We start from the raw sequence: 21,361 nt of genomic DNA, 5'->3' as shown, positions 1-21,361 counted from the left end.
GAGTCATATGCTCTTCCGACTGGGCCATTCAGGTGTCCCTGTTTTCCCATTTCATAGAAATGTGGTAGCACACTACATAAACTTCTGTCTCTTAGTTTTTTAGCACTGCATGTTCAGATATGCTCTGCTTAACCAATCTAAAGTCCTCTACCTTTTTGAAGTCTTTCATTTAATCATAGTTATATATCTGATATTTCAGTATTTTATTCTGTGAAAGTATTACTACTGATAGTCACTAAAATACATTAACAAATGAAAATGGCTTCAGAAATATCTGAGTTTGGATTGCTGTGTTTTCTTTTAATCATGTAGAAAAATCTCAGCAATGAAAATTCTATCCTGAAAATGCTGCATAGTAGGAAGTATTAAGTGTAAATAGAAAGGTATTTAAAATAGAATAAAAAAATTCTGTCAGTAGATCTAAAACTTCCCAAGTTGTCAGAGTAACAGATATGAAAGACTTAAGTTTGACTCTTGGGTTAACATGTATCTACCAGGAGACCAGATTTTTTCCAGAGAGCAAGAAGTTCCTCATACTTTTAGGGCCCCAGTTTAGGAAGTATTTAGATATAAATACATGAGAATACTTCAGAAGGATTTTTCAAGGCATTTTTTAATCTTAAAGCCTTAAGTAAACAGAATGCTATTCTTTTGAGAATGCCTCTTCTGTATCTTCCTTTGGGCTTTTGAGTTAAAAATCATGTTGATTACAGGTATTGTGAGCTGCTCATCTTTGAAGTGGTAACATACTGGATTTCATCATCCCACATTCAATTTAAATATACGTTATTCAGAATACAGTATTTAGGTTCTTGCCTTCATCCATTTTCCTTATCTCCCCTATACTTAAACCTAAGAATAACTTAAAAAAAATTTTTTTTAACGTTTATTTTATTTTTTGAGACAGAGACAGAGCATGAATGGGGGAGCGTCAGAGAGAGGGAGACACAGAATCTGAAACAGGCTCCAGGCTCTGAGCTGTCAGCACAGAGCCCGACGCAGGGCTCAAACTCACGGACTGCGAGATCATGACCTGAGCCGAAGTTGGCCGCTTAACCGACTGAGCCTCCCAGGCGCCCCTAACTTTTTTTTTTTTTAATGTTCATTCATTTTTGAGAGAGAGCCAGATCTTGAGTGGGGGAGGGGCAGAAAAAGACAGAGACACAGAATCTGAAGCAGCACAGAGCCAGACACAGGGCTCAAACTCATGAACCGCGAGATCATGACCTGAGCCGAAGTCGGACGCTTAACCGACTGAGCCACCCAGGCACCCCACCTAAGAATAACTTCTAACTTTAATAATGTATTGTCAGCTTCATTCCGGAATGCTCACTTGAAAGAGATAATCTTTTGTCTTTGGAACCTTGGTTTCAGGAATTCTCTTAAGTGGAAAACTTCAGAAGTCTGTTATGTTGCTAAAATTTTTAAAAATCATATTAGCTTATTATTTTTTTTCCCTGAGTTCTCTTTTTAATTAAAAATTTTTAGTGGTGGTAAAATACACATAACCTAAAATTGAGCCTCTTAACCATTTTTAAGTATACAGTTGAATAGTAGTGCATTCATAATATTGTGCCAATCTCCAGGATTCTTTTTCTTTTGTAAAACTGAAACTCAATACCCATTAAAGAGTAACTGTACATTTCCCTAACTCGTGGCAACCACCAGTCTCCAAATTTGGCTACTCTAGGTAGTCAGAAGGATAAGTGGAATAATACAGTATTTGTTCTTTTCTGTCTCTGGCTTATTTCTGATATCTATTCTAAGATAGTAATTAGAAACACAAATAAAGGTCTGTGTGCAGAGCAACATCACTAATCATCGGGGAAATGCAAATTAAAACCATATAGTATTCATAAATGGTCATCCATATTATAGCATCTATCAGAATTTCCTTCCTTTTAAAAGCTGGATAGTAATCATGGAATGTATATATCACATTTTGTTTATCCACTCATCTGCTGGTGGACATCTGCTTCCACCTTTTGGGCTATATTGTGAATAATGCTGCTATGGACTTCTGTTGTACAATACCTCTTTGACACCCTGCTTCCCATTCTTTTGAGTGTGTTAGGAGTGAGATTTCTGGATTATATGGTCATATTAGCCTTTTAAAGCAATGTAAAGTACGTATTCATAGAAAAATTGGAAAACACAGGAAAATATGAACAAGAAATTTAAAATCACCCATTAATCTGTGCTCTCAGAGAGAACAGTGGTCAGTATTTTGGTACCTGTAGTTGTGAATTTTTTCTTATCTAGTTGCAGCCAATCATTTTAGATACAGTTGACCCTCGAGCAACACAGGTTTGAACTGCGTGAGTTCCCTTCTACACAAAGTTTTTTCAGGAAATCTATATCCAGTGTTGAAAATGTATTTTCCTTATGATTTTCTTAGTCACATTTTCTTTTCTGTAGTTTGCTTTAAGAATTTAGTATATAGGGGGTGCTTGGGTGCCTCAGTTTTGTCTGACTCTTGATCTCGGCCCAGGTCATGATCTCATGGTTCGTACGATAAAGCCCCATGTGGGCTCTGGGCTGACAGCGTGGAGGCTGCTTGGGATTCTCTCTCCTGCTCTCTCTTTCCCTCCCCTGCACGTGAACACACATGTGCTCGCACTCTCTCAAAGTAAATAAACATTAAAAAAAAAAAAAAAGAATTTAGTATATAGTATGTAAAACACACAAAGTATGTGTTAATTGATAGTTTCTGTTATTGGTAAGTAAGGCTTCTGGTCACTAGTAGGTTATTAGCGGTTACGTTTTGGGGGGAGTCAGATGTGGATGTTCAACTGCATGAGGAGTCGGCAGTCTTAACCCCCACATTGTTTAAGGGAGGAATGTACTTCTTTTCACTTAGCTACTATAAAACGTAAGCCTTTTCCTTTAATTATTTGAAAAAAAAAATACAAAACCTGGGTAAACATCTTAATAGCTATATAATGTTCCATCAGATAGGTATGCTCTTATTATTTCCCTGTTGGATATTTAACGTGTTTCTAGTGTTTGTGCTGTTGTAATTTTACAACAGTCCTGTATGCAAATTTCCAACCCCCCAACTTTATGAGGAATTGGCGTATAATTTTGTGTATTTAAAGTGTACAATGTGATCTTATACACATATACATTGTGGAATTATGACCAAGATCAAGATAATTAACATATTCATTACCTAGTTCACTCTTCCTTCCCTCCTCCCTCCTTCCCTCTCTCCGTCTCTCCCTCCTTCCCTTCCTTCCTTCTGATGAGAATGCTTAAGATCTACTCTAACTATAGTCACCGTGCTATACATTAGATCCTCGGAAACTTAACGTTTTATAACTGAAATTTATACCCCTTGCCCTATATCGCTCCATTTCCCTCTTCTCCCAGCTCTTGGCAACCACCTTCTATTCTCCGTTCCTCTGAAATCATTTTTTCTTTTTTTAAGATGCCGCATATAAGTGATACCATACAGTATTTCTCTTTCTCTGTCTGGTGTATTTTATTTAGCGTGCCTTCCAGGTCCATCTGTGTTGTCTCAAATGGCAGGATTTCCTTTTTAATGGCTGAATAATATTCCACTGTGTATATATATGCCACCTTTCTTTATCCATTCTTCCATTGAAGGACATTTAGGTTGTTTTCATAGTTTGGCTATTGTAAATAATACTGCAGTGAACGTGGGTGTGTAGATATCTCTTTGAGATACATATTTCCTTTCCTTTGGATATAGACATAGAATGGGATTGCTGGATCATGTGGTAGGGTTTCTTTTCTCTTTTCTTTTTTTTAAAGTCAAGTCTACCCCTAATGTAGGGCTTGATCTCACAACCCTGAGATCAAGAGTTGCATGCTCTACCAACTGAGCCAGCCAGACACTCCTACAGTAGTTGAAGTTTTAATATTTTGAGGAACTGCCATCCTGTTTTCCATAATGGTTGTACCAGTTTACATTTCTACCAACAGGGATCCCTTTTCTCCACATCCGTAGTCTTTTTTTTGTTTTTTAAATGTTTGTTTATTTTTGAGACAGAGACAGAGCATGAGCAGGGGAGGGGCAGAGAGAGAGGGAGACACAGAATCCGAAGCAGGCTCCAGGCTCTGAGCTGTCAGCACAGAGCCAGACGCGGGGCTCGAACTCCTCAACTGATGAGATCATGACCTGAGCCGAAGTCAGATGCTCAACTGAGTGAGCCACCCAGGCACCCCAGTCTTTTTGATATTAGCCATTCTAAATGGCTGAAGTGACATAAAGTGGTGTATCCTTGTGGTTTTAATTTGTATTTCCTTAATGATTTAGTGATGTTGATTTGTACACAGGTCTTTATTTGTGTTTCTAGTTACTATCTTAGGTCAGATACCAAGTTCTTAGGTCATAGAGAGTGGATATTTAAGGCTCTTACCTTGTTGCTGCCTCACTTTTACAAAGGTGGTGGCAGTTTATATTTTTTAGAATGAAATTATAATTTTTACATCTCTGCTAATTTATAAGAGAAAACTGATGTATCTTTTAAGTGATGATGAAATTTTTCTATATTAGCATTTATGAAAAATACAGTGTGTGACTTAGATGATTTCCACTTATCTGGGAGAAATTAAACATGAAAAGACAAATACGGAATGATTTAGAAAAATGGAAGTTTTGAAATATGTGTCCCTTTGGCATTTATTTCGCTTACCTGAACTTGTTTCAGGCTCTTAAACATTTTATTGTGGTACTATTGTGGCTATTGTATCTCCTAATATAGAATGTTCTTATTGAGATTGGACTTCTTACAGTATTGTAAAAAGTAATATTTTTCGCTTGATTTTGCTGTAGGTACAAACTCGTAGTGCTGATGAACCAATGACAACATTTGTTGTCTGCAATGAATGTGGAAATCGATGGAAGGTATGGCATTATTCTTATATTCATATTTTACCCATTTAGAATAGATTTCTTCACATCGTTTTATTAGACTACCTAGCTATCTAGATATATATATATGTGTGTGTGTGTATATATATATATATGTGTATATATATATATACGCTCATACTGTTCAGTGTTCTGCAAGTCAGTGACAAACTATTTGTAAAGGAATATACTATACTATACTCTTAGAAATTAAGAATGTTAATTTTCCTGCCTAAATATTGTCTTGGTGCAGGAATAACAGGATTGAATCTTAAATGTGCAATTACTGTGTCATAGTCCTGTGTATACTATATTCATTCAGTTGCTTCCACTGTTGTACTTCCAGAAAATCTGTGCATGAGTATTACCTGTCCTCATGGATTTGTGATTCTGGGAAGATTACTTTACCTTGTTGAAATCCATTTGCCCGATGGTTTTAGTGTTTATTTTAAGAATTAACAGATGAGCACTGCCATGGTTTTGGTAGGCTTTTCACTGAGCCTTCTTATCACCTACATACTCCTGAATTAGCCCCACATAGGCAAGCTTATGTTTAAGTGATCCCTTCTTGAGTGATTTTTGTGAGCCACAGAAATGTAATTTAAACGTGAGAGAAGATTTACACATCACTTCTGAGACCAAATAGAGATAAGGATGTTCAGTTTGTTTGGTTGGAGAGCTCACCTGGTAGGAGTATAGTCTTTGGAGCTAAACAAGTTTTGAAGTCCTTTGTTGCTTATCTTTTTAGTGTATTGTAATTTTACGTTCTGTTAAGTGTAAGTAATATCTACATCATAGGCTGTGGTGAAGAGTACAGATAATATATTTAAAGTGCCTGATAATTGTTGGTATTCCAAAAATGCTGGTTGTATTTATTAGTTTTTGAGAAAGCTTGTTTGATGCTTTTTTTTTTTTTTTTAAAGCTATACTTAGCTTTAGACCTTTTGCTCTAATGCTTAAATTATTTACGTAAGTTAAAGCATTTCCTGAAAATCAGAGGTGAATTAAAAGTAGACAGGTGGGAGTATTCTCCACAAATATGGTATAGGATTTGGGCCCTAGACATTATTTTAGGGGTTGAAGTTTTCACATTGGTTGAAGAGAGGGACATTCATTATTTTCAGTCCTGTTGAGCAAGTCTGGCTTTTCCAGATAGCTCTTTGGTTTACTTTGCATAATGGATGATGATGATGATGGTTACTATTACTGTGCACATTGCAGTTTGTTTTGAATGCAGGCTGCGTGCAACATAGCTGTGACATAGTACCTGCTGGATTTTAGGAGAGTTCAATTTAGTGTAGAACGGTGATGCATAGATAGGGTGGCTTACTCTAGAAGTGTAAGTTTGAAATGAGTTTTTGTTTTGGAATTATTTTTTTTAACATAAAACATTAAGGGCACTTAATAAAAAATATTTTATACTATTTCTTCAGTTATATATTCCTACTGATTCTAAGTTGGAAAAGTCAAACACATAAGATAGGTGACTATTCATGTCTGAGAAATAGAGCATCTTTTTCAAAAATGCCTCTTTCTTCAGCAGTGTAAGGTGTATACTGTGTTAAATAGGGGTGGGGTATACACTCCATTGTCTGTATTTAAAGGTCTCATGAAATACTTCTCTTTTTTTTTTTTTTTGGCAGTTCTGTTGAGTTGGAAGAAATGGCAAAATGCCTGGACCATTAAATGGATTTTCTAATTAGCTTTAAAACTAGGCCATCTAGTTTTCCTGCAAATCAGATTTTTAAAGTAACATACATCCCTTGGGTTAGTCTTGGTTTTTGACATAGCATTCCTTCCTTAAATGCCTTCTGTAGTATCAGATCATTAGGGAGACCACATAATAATTATATGGTATCTGTTTCAAAACTTTTTTTTTTTTCATTTTTGTAGTAAGTTGATATTAAACTTTTGGCAGTTTATTTTTACCTTTTTTTTCCTTTTAAAAGGAAAACATACCTTAACTTTTTTACAGTCCAAAACATACACTGTAGAAATGTTATTCTTCTCAGTTAATACATAAATGGAAATTGCGTTTTTTCCCCATATTGGCACATACCTGCAAATAACAAAGGAGAAGAAGAGGTAATATAAGTTTATCAGATGTGTGTGTATTCAGATAATACTTGACCAGCTTATCTAAATTGTACATAATATTTGAACTAGCCTATGAGATTGAACTTAATTATTATGTTCACAAGTCTGGGATAATTAGATATTATTTTGCATTTGTAACTAACCGTGATAATCATTTCTTGTAATTTCTTGTACATGTTTATGACTTGTTCTTAATAGATTTTACTTTTGGAAACATGACTTGACTTTGTTGAAATCAGTTTGGTTTTGTTGTTTATTTACCTGTTTGACTTTGTAGTGTATTTTGGTTTTGCGGAACACTGTTGTAGTTGAGTAGGTTTTTCAAAAATCCCAGCAAAGGCAAAGAATGAAATCTTCTGACCATTTTCCCCTCATAGGAAGACATACCTGGGAAGAAAATGTTAGTGTTTTAGTGCAGTATAGTTACTGTAAACAGTTTATGACTTGATTTTGATTTGGAAATCTTTACTGACCAAGGATTAAGTTTAAGGACTATATATATAAATCATTAAAGCTGTGGTCTTTCCATATGGAGGTTGATAGAAAATACTTTTGTCCTGAGTCCAATTTCTCGACTCTTTTTCTGTCACACAATGAATGAGGTTGTTCAACAAACTGAATATATGGGCTGTAATGCAACTGGTGTTACAGTACAGATCTTAGAATTAAATTTTTTTTAAGTGCATACCATTTGTTTTGTTAGGAATAAGCAAAAATGATTTCCACGTAGATTCCTTAGGGTACACTTGCTCTAGCACGTCTGAGAGGCCACTTTTACAAAGCCCCCATTTTTATCATGCTAAATCGATATTCTATCAGACTCCTGTAGAAAGACTTCAGTATATGCTTTGCACTCCCCTTTGCTCCCTTTTCCCACTTTTTAAATGCAAATCAATTTGATGTAACACAGAAGACAACATTAAAGGTCCATGTTGGGGCCCCATGTGTGAGCATTGACCCACTGGTACTGCCCTATCTCTACTTTGTCAGTTCTCAGATTAACCTTTATCACTTGAAAAATAAAGTGCATTTTTGGAAGAATAAAACTAAAATAGTACCACTTTTAAATTAAGTGATCCATTTTTAAATTTGTAATCCAATAAAGTTTCTTGTTATTAAACATGTATCACATTTTGTCATTTTATTTAGACATGGACACTTGCTCTACCTTTGGTTTCAAAATTTCTCTCCCGATTCCTAAAGTGTTTTTAAAGGATGGTTTTAATTAAGTGATGCCTGCCCAGTTTTAAGTGAAAACTGGTGTTGAGCTGTAGTACAGAGCATGCTTTTCTCTTCTCTTTTCCTGGACTCCTGGGGAGGGAGGCAGGAGCGGTTCCAAGTAGAGCCCGCAAGCATAGGCCGTGTGTGCACTTAGCGTGATCTGAGAGACCGAGACTAGTGAAAAATACTAGCCAGTTGTAAAGCCATAGGAAGGAAATGTTATCACAGGTAATACTCAATAATATTTATTTCCAGGACAAAGTAATTGTGTTAATGAATACACATAAGAATTAAATTAGACCTATGTGGTAGGAATTAATGAAGAACCATCCTAGGAAGGCAGAAAATAACCACCTTGGTTTTCTTGCTCAGAGGTGATTATAAGCATTGGTTACCCAGTATTGCTAAGCCATGGCAAAAGTTCTGAAACATTTATGTACACCCAAACATCGAAATCTGTTTATATCTTAAAAATGGGAAAATAAGTTTAAAGTACTAAGATAGCAAAAGAAATAACAGACTATACTTTGAATTCTTATAGGTGCACAGTGATCGTCCTTAGAGGTCAAAGTTTAAATTGAGGGTTTGAATTTACTTCTCAGAATAAAAACTACAGTTAAAATGTTGGGCTTTAAAGAGTTTTAATCTGAACTCTCCTCCTTCCATACCGTCCCCCCCTCCCCCCACACACTCATTTAGCTGTAGAAAATTAGCCCTTTAAGAAGAGATATCCCACTGGGAACTGTGATGTGAATAATCACTGGCATAAAAATCCACATATTTTTGTCAGTTTCAAAACTAAGAAAAGTACCAACATCGAAGAGGCTGCTTCACAGTGAACAGTCGGGCTCTGTGCCAACAGCTCGGAGCCTGGAGCCTGCTTCAAAATCCGGGTCTCCTTTCTGTCCCTGCCCTTTGCCTTCTCTGTCAAAAATAAATAAGTAAACATTAAAAAAAAAGAACACAGTTACTGGTTTAAAGTTCCTAGGTAATAATGGAAACATTATGTTGGAGAAAGGTGAAGTCAGTTGAAGTCAGTCGAAAGTAGTAAGAGCTGTGTATTGGAAAAATCTCATGTGGCTCTCCTAGATAACCAACAGCTGTGACTTCCGAAGATGGAGGTGGAAAGTTTCTATGAGACACTTGTTCCCTGCTGTATCTTTAACACCTAGAATACTTGTCACATAGTAGATGCTCATGTGATAGTTTTTCTTGGTTATATTTGTGTATTCCATTTGTTCTTGACCACATAGGAGCTGAGATGTAAAGTATGTTCCACATGTTGAGGACCCGTGGAAGCTGGTTAGATAACCACCGGTTGGCAGTGTTTTGGACTCCCGACCGACTGACTGATTGATTGCGAGAGCAAGTGGGCGAGGGGCAGAGAGAGGGAGACTGAGGATCTGAAGCCGGCTCTGCTGAAGGCAGTGAGCCTGACGGTGAACCGCAAGATCATGACCTGAGCTGAAGTCAGATGCTTACCCGACTGAGCCACCCAGGCACCCCTAGACTCCCAGCTTTAATTTTTTTTTTTTTTTTTTAATGTTTAGTTTTGAGAGAGACAGACACAGAATGCGAGTGGGTTAGGGGCAGAGAGAGGGAGACACAGAATCTGAAGCAGGCTCCAGGCTCCAGGCTCCAGGCTGTCAGCACAGAGCCCGACGCGGGGGTCGAACTCACGAGCTGTGCTGTAAGATCATGACCTGAACCGAAGTCGGACGCCCAACCGACAGCCAGCCAGGCGCCCCTAGACTCGCAACTTTAAAGGAAGAAATGTAATGAGTCAGAGTCTTGGGAGTTCTCTTTTGGTACCTTAATTCTGCAAAGTGATGCAACAGTTTTATCATTAATGGAAACAAGCTTTTTTCAAATTGACTTGTGTACTCTGTACTTGTTTACCCAACTGGTGGATGGAAAATGAAAGCACAGGTGACTGCCTCAAATGACTTGCTCTGATTCCTCTCCCTGGGTGCTATAAAAAGACAGCCAATTAGTATTATTATTTTTTCCCTTAATGGCCTTGGCTACAAAGATAGCAACATTTCATATGTGATCTGCCGTATGGTCAGTTAAATTAGCCCAAGCGTTTCCAAAATTGGGGAACTGAGCTACTTTGAAATAAAAAGATTCCTTTTCTTTTTAAACCCTTAAACGTGGTTTACGGCATATATCCAAATCATTTTTATAATAATGCCATTTGAAGGTATAGCTGATGTAAAATAAAAAAGCAGGAGCCGCGAGAGGCCTGGAATGGAATGCCCTAGCTACCCCTGTCGTCTTTTTGGGACTAGTGCCCAAACATCTTGTCCGAGCCACTTAGCCTTCTTCCTTCCGTGTGACCCTGGGGGTCGGCCGCAGTGTTCCCCTCCACTCCACACTCCTTCCCTGAGCCTGCTGTCTGAAAGATGGGAGAAACACTGTTTCTACTGGGATAGCTAAACGAGCAGGAACTGCGTCTAGGGCTTCGCTCTGCCATTTTGCCTACGATATGCACAGGGTCTCTGTGTGATGAAACCGAGGGGAGTTGAGATGGAGAGACAGTGTGGAGAACACTGTGTGTCTGGATCCAATCCCGGGGAAGCAGGAACTACCCTGGACTTCTCCTCAGGAAAGCCATTCAATTTCCTTTGTGTTTTGGCCAGTTTGATCTGCGTTTCTCTAACAAGCAACTGAACAAATGTTTTTTGGGCGCCTGGGTGGCTCAGTGGGTTAAGTGTCTGACCCTTGATCTCGGCTCAGGTCATGATCTCACAGGTTTAAAGTTTAACTTCTCAGCTAATGGATATGTATATTCAGAATGATAGATATTTCCAGATTGCTTTCCAAAAAATCAAACTAGGGGCGCCTGGGTGGCGCAGTCGGTTAAGCGTCTGACTTCAGCCAGGTCACGATCTCGGGGTCCGGGAGTTCGAGCCCCACGTCAGGCTCTGGGATGATGGCTCAGAGCCTGGAGCCTGTTTCCGATTCTGTGTCTCCCTCTCCCTCTGCCTCTCCCCCGTTCATGCTCTGTCTCTCTCTGTCCCAAAAATAAATAAACGTTGAAAAAAAAAATTCAAAAAATCAAACTAGTTTACCTACCTGTCAACAGGATAGAAAGGCCCATTTCCTGACACGTTTGCTAATAGTGGATCCTAGCAAACCTTTGGTTTTGGCAAATCTAGAGGGGAAATAGTAACCACTATCCTCTCGTTTGAATTTGAATTTGAATTTGGTTTAATCTTTTTGTCTTTATGACCATTGTTTTTAATCTTTTTAAATAATTTTTTAACGTTTATTTATTATTGATAGAAAGAGACAGAGCGTGAGCAGGGTAGGGGCAGAGAGAGAGGGAGAGACAGAACCCGAAGCAGGCTCTGGGCTCCGAGCTGTCAGCACAGAGCCCGACGCGGGGCTTGAACTCACAAACCGTGAGATCACGACCTGAGCCGAAGTCGGACGCTTAACCGACTGAGCCACCCAGGCGCCCCTATAATGTTCTTTTTTTAAAAAGCTCTTATCTTTAAACCGTCCCGGAATTTTTATTTATATATCAGTTTTTTTTCCAAACGGAGCGCCATCCACCCCAACAAACTCTTCAAAGTTTACTTAAGAATATTCAAAAACCTTGGAGTTGCATTGAATTTGAAGGATACTTTTGGAGTGGCTTCCGGATTCTTTCGTATACATAGATGTCACTACCCATTTACTCACTGGATTAGTAGGTAGTAGTCGTGAGTTCCATAGCCACATGGGCTGTGATGATCTCTTTCTGAGATGTGACACATTGTGAAACAAACTTGGAATGGAATGTTTGTTTTTTTTAATTATGGAAAATTCTGCTTTCATGGTATAACTCCAGTTCTACAAACATTTATCAAATACTGTTCCTAGATTATATATATAATGAGCGATAAGGTTTATTTCCAATGCCACTGGAGCTTACGGTCTAACGGGACAGATTGGTAATCATAATTTGTAAACTCAGGTAAGTATCTGTATAGGAAAATCCTGGAATCCTAAAGAATGGCACCCAGCACAATGGAAGTATGAATCAGGAGGTCAGGTAAGGCTTCTTGGAGGCAGTCGTGTGTGGGTAAATCTTAAAGGAATGGCTGGAGTTAGCTGACTGAAGGGTGGCGTTGTAGAGAGGGGTACGGGTAGCGGAGAGTATGAACGGTATGAGTGGTTATGAAGGTAAGAAGTGCCTTGTCTGTAAGCATATATTCTAGGATCTAAACCTGTGTGGGGTTGGCTAGGGAGCCGTGGCCCGACTATAGAGGCCGTTGCTTGTACGCTGTAATGAGAATTTGGTATTTGTACTCTGGGCAGTCCGGAGTTACTAAAGATTCTAAGGAGTAGAGGGAGGGTGTTGGGCTGATTTGTGTGTAAGAAAGATGTGGCATTTTGGAAGGTGGATTTGAAAGGCTGAGCTCGGGGCAGGGAGACCAGTTAGGGGGCTCTTGGCAATGATGATGGCAGGTGTGAGATCAAGGGGATGGGAAGAAGGAAGAAGAGACACACGAGAAATATTGAGTAAAGATGAGCCGGGCTTGGCGATTGTGTTTGCGAGGAGAAAGCAGGGAAAAGTTAGCACCTGGATAGGAGCGTAGGTGGCTGGCTGGGTGATTGGGGAGGGGCTTGGAGGTGGGGGGCCAGTGGGATGAGAAGTCAGAATCTGGATGAGTTTCACTCCTCTGGGATATACGAGGGGAGGTGTCCGGCCGGCAGCTGATTGTGACGTGCTGGAGGAAATCTACACCGGGTCCTAATTTGGGAGCCATGAGCATGTTGGCAGTAATTGAAACAATGAGAAGGGGGTAGAAGAACCAGGGGACCCCTACAGATTAGTAAGGAAAGTAGTAAGCCAGAGCCTAAACCTCGCATGTAACCCTTCTTATTTAATCGGACGTTCCCAAATATTGACATGTGAAAAAAAAAAAAAGAGATAAAACTCTTGTGCTTTATTTTTTTAGAGTGAAAATGCCCATATTTCTTCGAATAATAAAAACGGAAATATGCTTATTTGAAAGTTTTGTTACGAACACGACTAAGCTGTGAGTTAAAAGTCCATTCTTTAGGCTGGCAGATTGCGATGATAAAACAGTGACTTGTCAACAAAAGAATTTTCTAAACACTACTTCCCTTACGGAACAGGAGACCGACCCACCTAAGAGCACAGTTCCTTACATTATCTGGTGTAGATACACATGCACCTATATGTATCTGCATACGCGTCTTCTGAGAGCGCAATACGGTCCTTGTGAGTAGTGGGGACACATCTTGGTCAGATGGGAACTGGGGTCCGGTAATGGCAGTGATCAGCAAAACATTCAAGACAGCCCGACGGAAGGAAGGAGTAGCTAAGAAACACTTGAATGCCTTTTCTTTGGGAGGAAAGTCATCAGATACTGAACTCAGACAAAACGAAAGCAGTCCTGTTTGCTCCAGTGGACGTACATGCCCCAGGCAGGATAGTCTTCTAGTACATTCTTCGCCATTCGCGACATGCGACTGTTACTGTGAATGTAAACATACTATCTTTTTCTAAGGCGGCCGTACCCGTCGTTTTCCAAAAGTGTCACTAACGGTGGCTGCAGCTGACATTATGAATACACAGCCTTCTGTGGAAGGAAGCATCTGTTATTAAAATAGCCCGCGGATGACTCTAGCAAGGAGATACTACTGTCTCTAAGTTCCCTGTACTAGACATAGTCCATGAGTTCTTTTATTATTTTATTAATAATAAATACATTTGATAACATCCTATGCTTCGACTGATTTCTCAGATAAGGACTGAAGCAAATCTTTATAGAGGGCAGAGTTCATGAACCGGGGATACGAGTCTCTGTGCATTAAGGTGTAGATCTGAAGTTGGGCGTCATCGAATATGTGTTGGGAGGGCTCTCCCATGTTCCTGTTGATGACTTCTCTTACGCGGGAGTCCAAGCTGACCTGCCAATCGAAACAAGTAAGAGTTGTGTTAGATCTGTTTCTCTCCGGAGACCCATCCCAAACTCCCGTGGCTTTTTTTTTTTTTTTTAAATCCCAAACCAAACAAAGTTATCCGAAAATCTAAATTGCTGAAAGAGAAACGGAACACACAGTGAACAGGGGTTCTCTAACTTCAGCGGCATCAGAAGCCACTTGTTAAACAGATTGCGAGGCCCCACCTGCAGAGTGTCTGATTCGGTAGGTGTGGGGAAGGCGTGACGATGTGTATTTCTCACAAGTAATGCTAGTGGGGATCGCGATGCTTCAGAAAACCCCAACCTTGTCTTCCTTATTTATTATTTATTAAATTATTTTGAGTTCATTTATTTTGAAGGAGAGAGAGAGCACACGCATAAGCTGGGGAGGGGAAGAGAGAAGGAAAGACAGAATCCAAGAAGGCTGTGCCATCAGCACAGAGCCCCATGTGGGGCTCGAACCCACACACTATGAGATCAAGAGTCAGATGTTCAACCAACTGTGCCATCCAGATGCCCCCGTTTTCCTTCTTTAAAATGTACAATGTCCTTGGAAGAAAAAAGCATGCACAAACTTATCCCTTGCTAATTTCTTAACACCATTAGGGCTAAAACCTGGAGGTCCCAGGCTGTAGCCAGCTAAGAACACAGTCAGATTTCCAGGAATGTCCAGCCGGCTGCTGTATGGAAGCTAACTCAGAGCACTGTGCGAGGGTTAAAAGCGCACAGCGCCTGTGTTTAAATCCCAGCTATGCCACCGCTTAGTTTGGGGACTTAGGCAAAGTAAACCGTGCCCTAGCGAACTCCTCCACAAAGGGGATGATGATGACGATAGCTGGGGGGTGGGGGGATTTAATGAGAATTTATTTAAACTGCGTGGAATTCAGGAAGTCCTCAGTAGATGTCGGCTCCTTCTCTGATGTCTGCCTCGTCCTAGAGAAGGCTGTCTCCTAGACCAGAGCAAGCCGCTGGGCTCAGACTTTCCCCAGGCTGAACTGAACTCACACATCTTCCCTGCTGCGTGAAGAACCTTTACTGGCCCCTGGCCCCCAAGCTTATTCCTGCGGCGGCCCTCAGCACGAGGCAGTCCTCTCGTAGAAGCTTCCCGAGTGTCAGGCCCGGGGGCCCAGGGGCACGGCTCCTGCCGAAGGAGGGGCTTGATACATATCATTGGCTGGAAGGAAGAAGAAATCATCTGCTCTTGTTGGAGAATTAAACCGAAGTACTACAGAAACCACTGGGGACATTCTAGCTCACACACAGATGCGGCACACGGAATTACTTCGTTCTCTGCGGCCTCCGCACGAAGAAGGTCTCTGGGAGCGTCAGCTCGGGATGACGGAACGGACACAGACGGTTGCTTCGTGAAGGGGCCACCCAGGGTGTGACGACTCTGCCAGGTGCTGTGTTGGGGCTCTGCACCTGTCCCCCTTGTAATCCTCCCAAACGAACAGGGACATGGTGATGTCCCCTTTGTACAGATGAGGAAACAGACGCCCAGAGAGGTGTGGAAATATACCAAAGGTTACGGAGCCACTAAACGAGAGAACCAGGGTTCAAACTCAAGTGCATCTGACCCCAAAATCTAAGCTCTTAAAAATGTTGATGCTGTTATATTTCAAGTAATAGATGCCTACTTTGGGGAAGAAAGGGTCATCTTTTCATATCCTTTTTTGCTTCACACGTTTGCTAACAAGTGTTTTGGTTCTCTGATGCTTTAAAAGTCAGTGATGAAAAATCGCATCTCAAAAAAAGGAAGCAAAATCATGACTAAATAAGAATGTGTAGAAGCCATATACTGAAGGACGAAAATTCTTCTCTTGCTTTTGTTAACCCAAACTGGAAATGACTTTTCTGAACTCTACATTCATACGTCTGTCAACGGAGTAGCTCCAACTTAAAAACACAAACTTAAGCAAAGTGGAGCCCCGCTGTCTTTCTCCCAGGCATGATCCCCGTCTTGTCTGCCCAGTTTCCATGAACTATGCCACCGTCCAGCCTGCCCAGACACGTGGGAATCGTCCAGACGCTGGGATTCACCTCAAATGAAACCCCGCCTCTCTGGTTTCCCTCCAGCTGACCCCACTATGGCTCATCGTGTCCTGTCTGCAGTAATCAGTCTGGTAGCTTCCCCCGCCTCTCGTCTCCTCCTAAGCCACTGTGCAGCTACGCTGGTCTTTTGAAAATCCAAATTCGACGATGTTGCCAGGCTAACATCCGAGGGCTTCCCAAGATGACCATCAGAAAACCTCACCATGGCCCCCAAACGCTTCGATGCTCTTAGACCGCCCCCTTTCCTGAACTCTCTCCCTGCTGTCTACCAGCAGCCCTAGTGGTTTGGGAGACGTGTCACGGTCAGTGTGCCAAACTACTGACGTTCTCACAGTTCACGGGACTGCATGCTTTTACCCTTGGCACATCGAGTCCCGTCCTCTGGGATGTCTTCATCCCGTTGTGTTCCTGGTCATTTCCTTTTCACATCCTTAGTTCGTCCATGGCATCTCCTAGTTCCTGTGCCTCATTCCTGCCCCACCCCCCCGTTGGTGGCTCACTCCGCCAGCCCATGTGGCACACCAGGGACTCCATGTCTGTCTGCCCCCTTGACCGAGCTCCTTGACAGGAGAGGCCCTGGTTTATTGACTTGATATTCTTAGGGGCACGTAGGAGGAAAGAACGGGTGATTTTACAATTAGAGCTACAAGATACTAGGGTTTGAGATCAACCTGACCCCCTAGATTTTAGCTTTGGAGGAACAAAAACTGGGGGGTGGAAACTTGATTGATTTCACTCATCTGATAATTTCTCTGCTATAAGGAAAGGACCCCCTAGGGAAAACCTACGCGGCCTCCGTATTCTATCAGTGATGCTATTTCTATTAAAATAAAAATACCTGTAAAAAAGATTTTGCTCAGAATAAGGGGATACTTTTCTTTAAAGAAATGCTTACAGGGTAGAATAGTTTTAGGCGGTGTGTACAATAAAATGCACAGACTCCCCCTCCTGGAGAATGTGAGGAAAGTCATGAATGCTTTTTTTCCCAGAAAAAGGCACAAAATCTTTCACAGAGTTTAGGGGGCACTCAGAGCCCGCTTGTGAGACCACAGTCAAAGGCACCCGAATGCCACGAGTCTGGGTGCAGTGTGTTCTCTATTCTGGAGTAACTGTAACCGTGTCAGGTGACCAGACCCTGAGGGGGTTCATTTGACCAACGGCCTCCTGGGAGGAAACCTCTGGAGTAGGGTACGTACCTCTTTCGGAGAAAGAATGGAAATGTAGTCTTCGTAGATTGTCCTTGCTTTCTCTTCGATGACGGTCTTATTAGCTTCCTTTTTCAGCTCCTCACACGCCATCCAGAAAAGCATATTTTCTTCACTGAATTCTGTTCGGAGGAACTCCCGGAAGGCATTCCTTCCCGCCGGGGTAAGCATCACCTTGTCGAACGACTGAGCCCAGGCGCTGACTTCTTCCAGAGTGGGGCTTGGGCTTCGGTGGAGACAGAAAGAGAAGGGCCAGGGGGACCGCGGTTACCGGTCTTCGCAATTCATCACCGGAAACGCACCTTGTCCCCAACCGAGAATGGACATGGGCGCCTAGGAAGAGAGCGCGAGCTGTTCCCATTTCCTGGCAAAAACACGTGCGTGTGAAATTGTTCTCGCTGGAGGGCATGGCCACTGCCGGACTGCCGGGAACCAGTCGCTGGGATCGCTGCTGAGAACGCGTGCGTTTGCACCTAGAGGAGTCCCGGCAAAGCTTTAAAATTGTTAAATTTTAAAGCTTTAAAATTGTTTAAAATAGTGAAGAAAAATCCTGGAAGCAGCTGACCACTCTCCAGTCCCCCGCGACAGGACTAAGGCAGACCTCAGCACACTGCCTTCCAGAACAGCAACGGGACTGTGTCTCCTTCGTGGTTTTTAACACTGGAAAGAGACGGGGGGTGGGGGTGGGGCGCCTGGGGGGCTCAGTCGGTTGAGCGGCCGACTTTGGCTCAGGTCACGATCTCACACTCTGTGAGTTCAAGCCCCATGACGGGCTCTGTGCTGACAGCTCAGAGCTTGGAACCTGCTTCGGATTCAGTGTCTCCCTCTCTGTCTGCCCCTCCCCCACTCATGCTCTGTCTATCTCAAAAATAAACAAACATTAAGAAAATTTTAAGAAAACATAAAGGAAAAAAATTAATACAGAGGGATCCCATGTACCATGTGCCCACTTTCCCCGAGGTGACATCTTGCAAAACTACAGTACTCCACGGTCCTCCTGGACATCTTTGATAGTTGAATTCTGCTCACTTACTTTTGTGATTCCACCTTTAATCGGTTTAAACATTTCAGAGACGATTATTTTACATTGTGTTACAGATAATTCTCATACCTGAAGTCCTTCAGGCTCTGAATCCAAGTATTCTTTCTACTGCCTGTCATTTGGGGGCTGTGTCCTTTTAGTTTTAGTTTAGTTTCTGGTTGGTCTTCGCCTTTAGAAAATGGAGAGTGAAAATTGGGGAGATTTTCTTTCCTCTAGAGAGGGTGGGTACCTGCTTCTTTGGAAATAAATCTAGGAGGTGTCACTGACCCAGGGCCACCAGGGCTCCTTTCATAGGTCAGGGCTTAAGCTGCGATGTCCCTTTCAACGCCCTGTCCCCACCCTGCTCTGCACTTATTCTTAGAGAAAACCCTCCTGCCCGGTGCTTAGCTGTCACCACTCAGGGTTGTGCTTATTTTTCATTTGGTTTTGTTTTTCGGGCACTTTGTTGTTTTCCTTACTGTCTATGAGTCCAGCAATGCAAAAACTTGAGAATCATGCAAAATCTGTTGTTCTGCACCGGGCGGAGGGGGGGGGCCCTCCGATAATCTACTAGTCCACCATGCTGCCGAAAGTTCTGTGTTCAGTTTTGAGGGGTGCGGGCTGGGTACCCAAAAATCGGATATGTAACTACTTGCCCTAGTTATTCATAGAAAACACACACTCACATATACAGAGGTTCGTGGTGTAAATTCTGTGTCCCTTTCTTGAAATTGTATCTGGAAGATGGATTATAATGACCCAGCAGTGAAGCACGCATAAAAGCTCAAGACCGGAGGAAATGGGTTATAGCAAGTAGTCAGCAAACAAAAAAGAACATAGATGTTCAAACCATACTTTCGAGTTTAGTTTCTAAATTAGATTCACTGTGTATAGAAGGATCCCATTTCAATACAACTGTGTATAAATGCATCGAAAATTCCTTTTGAGGATATATAGAAAAACCACTGATGGCAGTTATATCCGGAGATCGGGGCAAGGTCTACAAAAAAAGGAAGACTGGGTTTTTACTGCAAAACTTTTGTAGTGTTGGGGTTTTGTTTCCATATTGGGTAGATTTTTCATCATGAAAAAAAAAGTATTGTGTATGAAAACCTAAAGTAGCTGTCATAACTAGGAAAATTCGTTTTTTGGAAAATTTTTAATGTTTATTTTTGAGAGGGAGAGAGAGAGACAGAGTGCAAGGTGGGGGGGGGGGGCGTGGTGGGCAGAGAGAGAGGGAGACACAGAACCCGAAGCAGGCTCCAGGCTCTGAGCCTGTCAGCACAGAGCCCGATGCAGGGCTCGAACCCAAGGACCATGAGATCATGAGCTGAGCCCAAATCAGATGCTTAACCAACTGAGCCACCCAGGCGCCCCTAGGAAAATTTGTTTTGCAAGAAAATGTTTTAAAAGATGTTGAAAAGATTATTTAAAGCATAATAATTTAGAGTAATCTGCATAAAAATCTTGGAGTCTTTTCAGAAAGGTTAAACTGGTGTGGCTGACTAAAGTGTGCTAACTTATGTCTCCTAAATAGGAGCATTCAAAAGATACCTTTTTACTCCTTCAATTTAAGAAATATATATTAAAGAATGACTTTGAAAAACTTAAAGGCAATCGGTAGTAGATGTTTATTTATTTATTATTTACTTATTTATTATTTTTAAAATAGGAGAGAGCAGGGGCACCAGGCCGGCTCAGTTTGTAGAGCGTGCAACTCTCGATCTCAGGATCGTTTAGTTGGAGCCCCACATTGGGGGTGGAGCCTACTTACAAAAATAAAAATGTAATAAAAATAATAAAAATATTTAAAATAAGAGGGAGCATATACTTTCTGTAGTACTGAAGAACCTAAAAGCAAAGAAGGCACAGTTCATGTAGCAAAAGCCAAAACCCAAACGAAACAAGCAGAAATTAAGGAAATAATTAGGAGGTCTTACCAGGATTCAAAGAATATGCTGGAAGATTAAACTTACCAATCATCATCAAAACAACTGACCCACTGTAACTGGATTCTAATTCCCCATTTAGAGACAGACCGACCCTGGGCCAAAATCCGGCGTAATGCTATTTTCAGGAAGCTTACTGAGTATTTAAAAAATTAAGAATAAATAGACAGGCAAAGACATACGAGGCAAATGCAAATAATAATGTCTAAGGAGAATGGGAAACACAAGGCATTAAGTTAGAGTCATTTCACGTTATTGAATTTAATCGAGAGCAAGTAATGGCCAGCAAATATTGCGTGCTCCCAGGCTCACGACAACAGCCACGATAAACTAGTATTATCCCCATTCCACACACAAGGAAACTGAGGCAGAGTGTGGCTAAGTGCCCGAGTTCACACTGGCAGGATGGGTACAGCCAGGCCTAGATGTGGGCATTCTGGTTCCAGACAGAAGAGCCTTAAAGCTTTGGTACAGAATACAACATACTAGAATACGTAAGATAAAAGTCATTTTTTAAAGTTTGTTTGTTTTAGTAATCTCTACACCCAACATGGGGCTTGAACTCACAACCTCCAGATCAAGAGTCACACGCTTTTCCAACTGAGCCAGCCAGGCGCCCTCAAGATAAAGGCTATTTTTAAACAAACTCATAAATTTTGCCAGATTTAAAAAAAGTTTTTATTTATTTTTTTAGTAATCTCAGCATCCAGTGTGGGGTTCAAACTCATGACCCTGAGGTCAAGAGCCTCACACGCCTCCAGCTGAGCATGGCAGGTGCCCCAAATTGTGGAATATTTTAATATGCTTCCCAGACTTTGAGAAATCTGGGTAAGGATAAAGAAGATAAAGAATGAAAAAAAAAAAAAAAACCCACACACTTAAGTAACCTTTTAGGCTACTTGTTTTGTTTTCCCTTCAAAAATAAGCCATGTAATACAAGACCTATTTGAACACAACTTTTAGGGTATTTGTCTAGTATCTGTAATTATACA

At 41.3% G+C, this 21,361-nt stretch overlaps 2 protein-coding genes across 6 annotated transcripts in view; one reads left to right on the top strand and one right to left on the bottom strand.

The window, feature by feature from the left end:
- TCEA1 (transcription elongation factor A1) overlaps positions 1–8,102 on the top strand; it is a 42,585-nt gene extending 34,483 nt beyond the window's left edge. Inside the window, exons 9-10 of the mRNA XM_023248658.2 lie at positions 4,802–4,873; positions 6,523–8,102. Coding sequence (XP_023104426.1) covers positions 4,802–4,873; positions 6,523–6,531 — 81 coding nt within the window. The 3' untranslated portion in view covers positions 6,532–8,102. The remainder of the gene's footprint in view (positions 1–4,801; positions 4,874–6,522) is intronic.
- A 5,020-nt stretch (positions 8,103–13,122) lies between these two features.
- RGS20 (regulator of G protein signaling 20) overlaps positions 13,123–21,361 on the bottom strand; it is an 87,573-nt gene continuing 79,334 nt past the window's right edge. For 2 of the 5 annotated variants that reach the window (XM_045050266.1, XM_045050264.1), the window contains 3 exons: positions 18,511–18,610; positions 17,391–17,625; positions 13,123–14,128 (listed from right to left, as the gene is read on the bottom strand). In XM_045050266.1, the coding sequence (XP_044906201.1) occupies positions 13,940–14,128; positions 17,391–17,625; positions 18,511–18,610 (524 nt within the window). In that variant the 3' untranslated portion in view covers positions 13,123–13,939. Of the gene's footprint in view, positions 14,129–17,390; positions 17,626–18,510; positions 18,611–19,106; positions 19,633–21,361 lie in introns of those variants that run through there. The other 3 variants (XM_045050262.1, XM_045050263.1, XM_045050265.1) reach the window with 2 other exon arrangements.

The sequence above is a fragment of the Felis catus genome, chromosome F2 (genome assembly GCF_018350175.1).
Source record: "Felis catus isolate Fca126 chromosome F2, F.catus_Fca126_mat1.0, whole genome shotgun sequence".
In the NCBI taxonomy this organism is placed as follows: domain Eukaryota; kingdom Metazoa; phylum Chordata; class Mammalia; order Carnivora; family Felidae; genus Felis; species Felis catus.
This window is presented reverse-complemented; position numbering and strand designations above follow the sequence as displayed.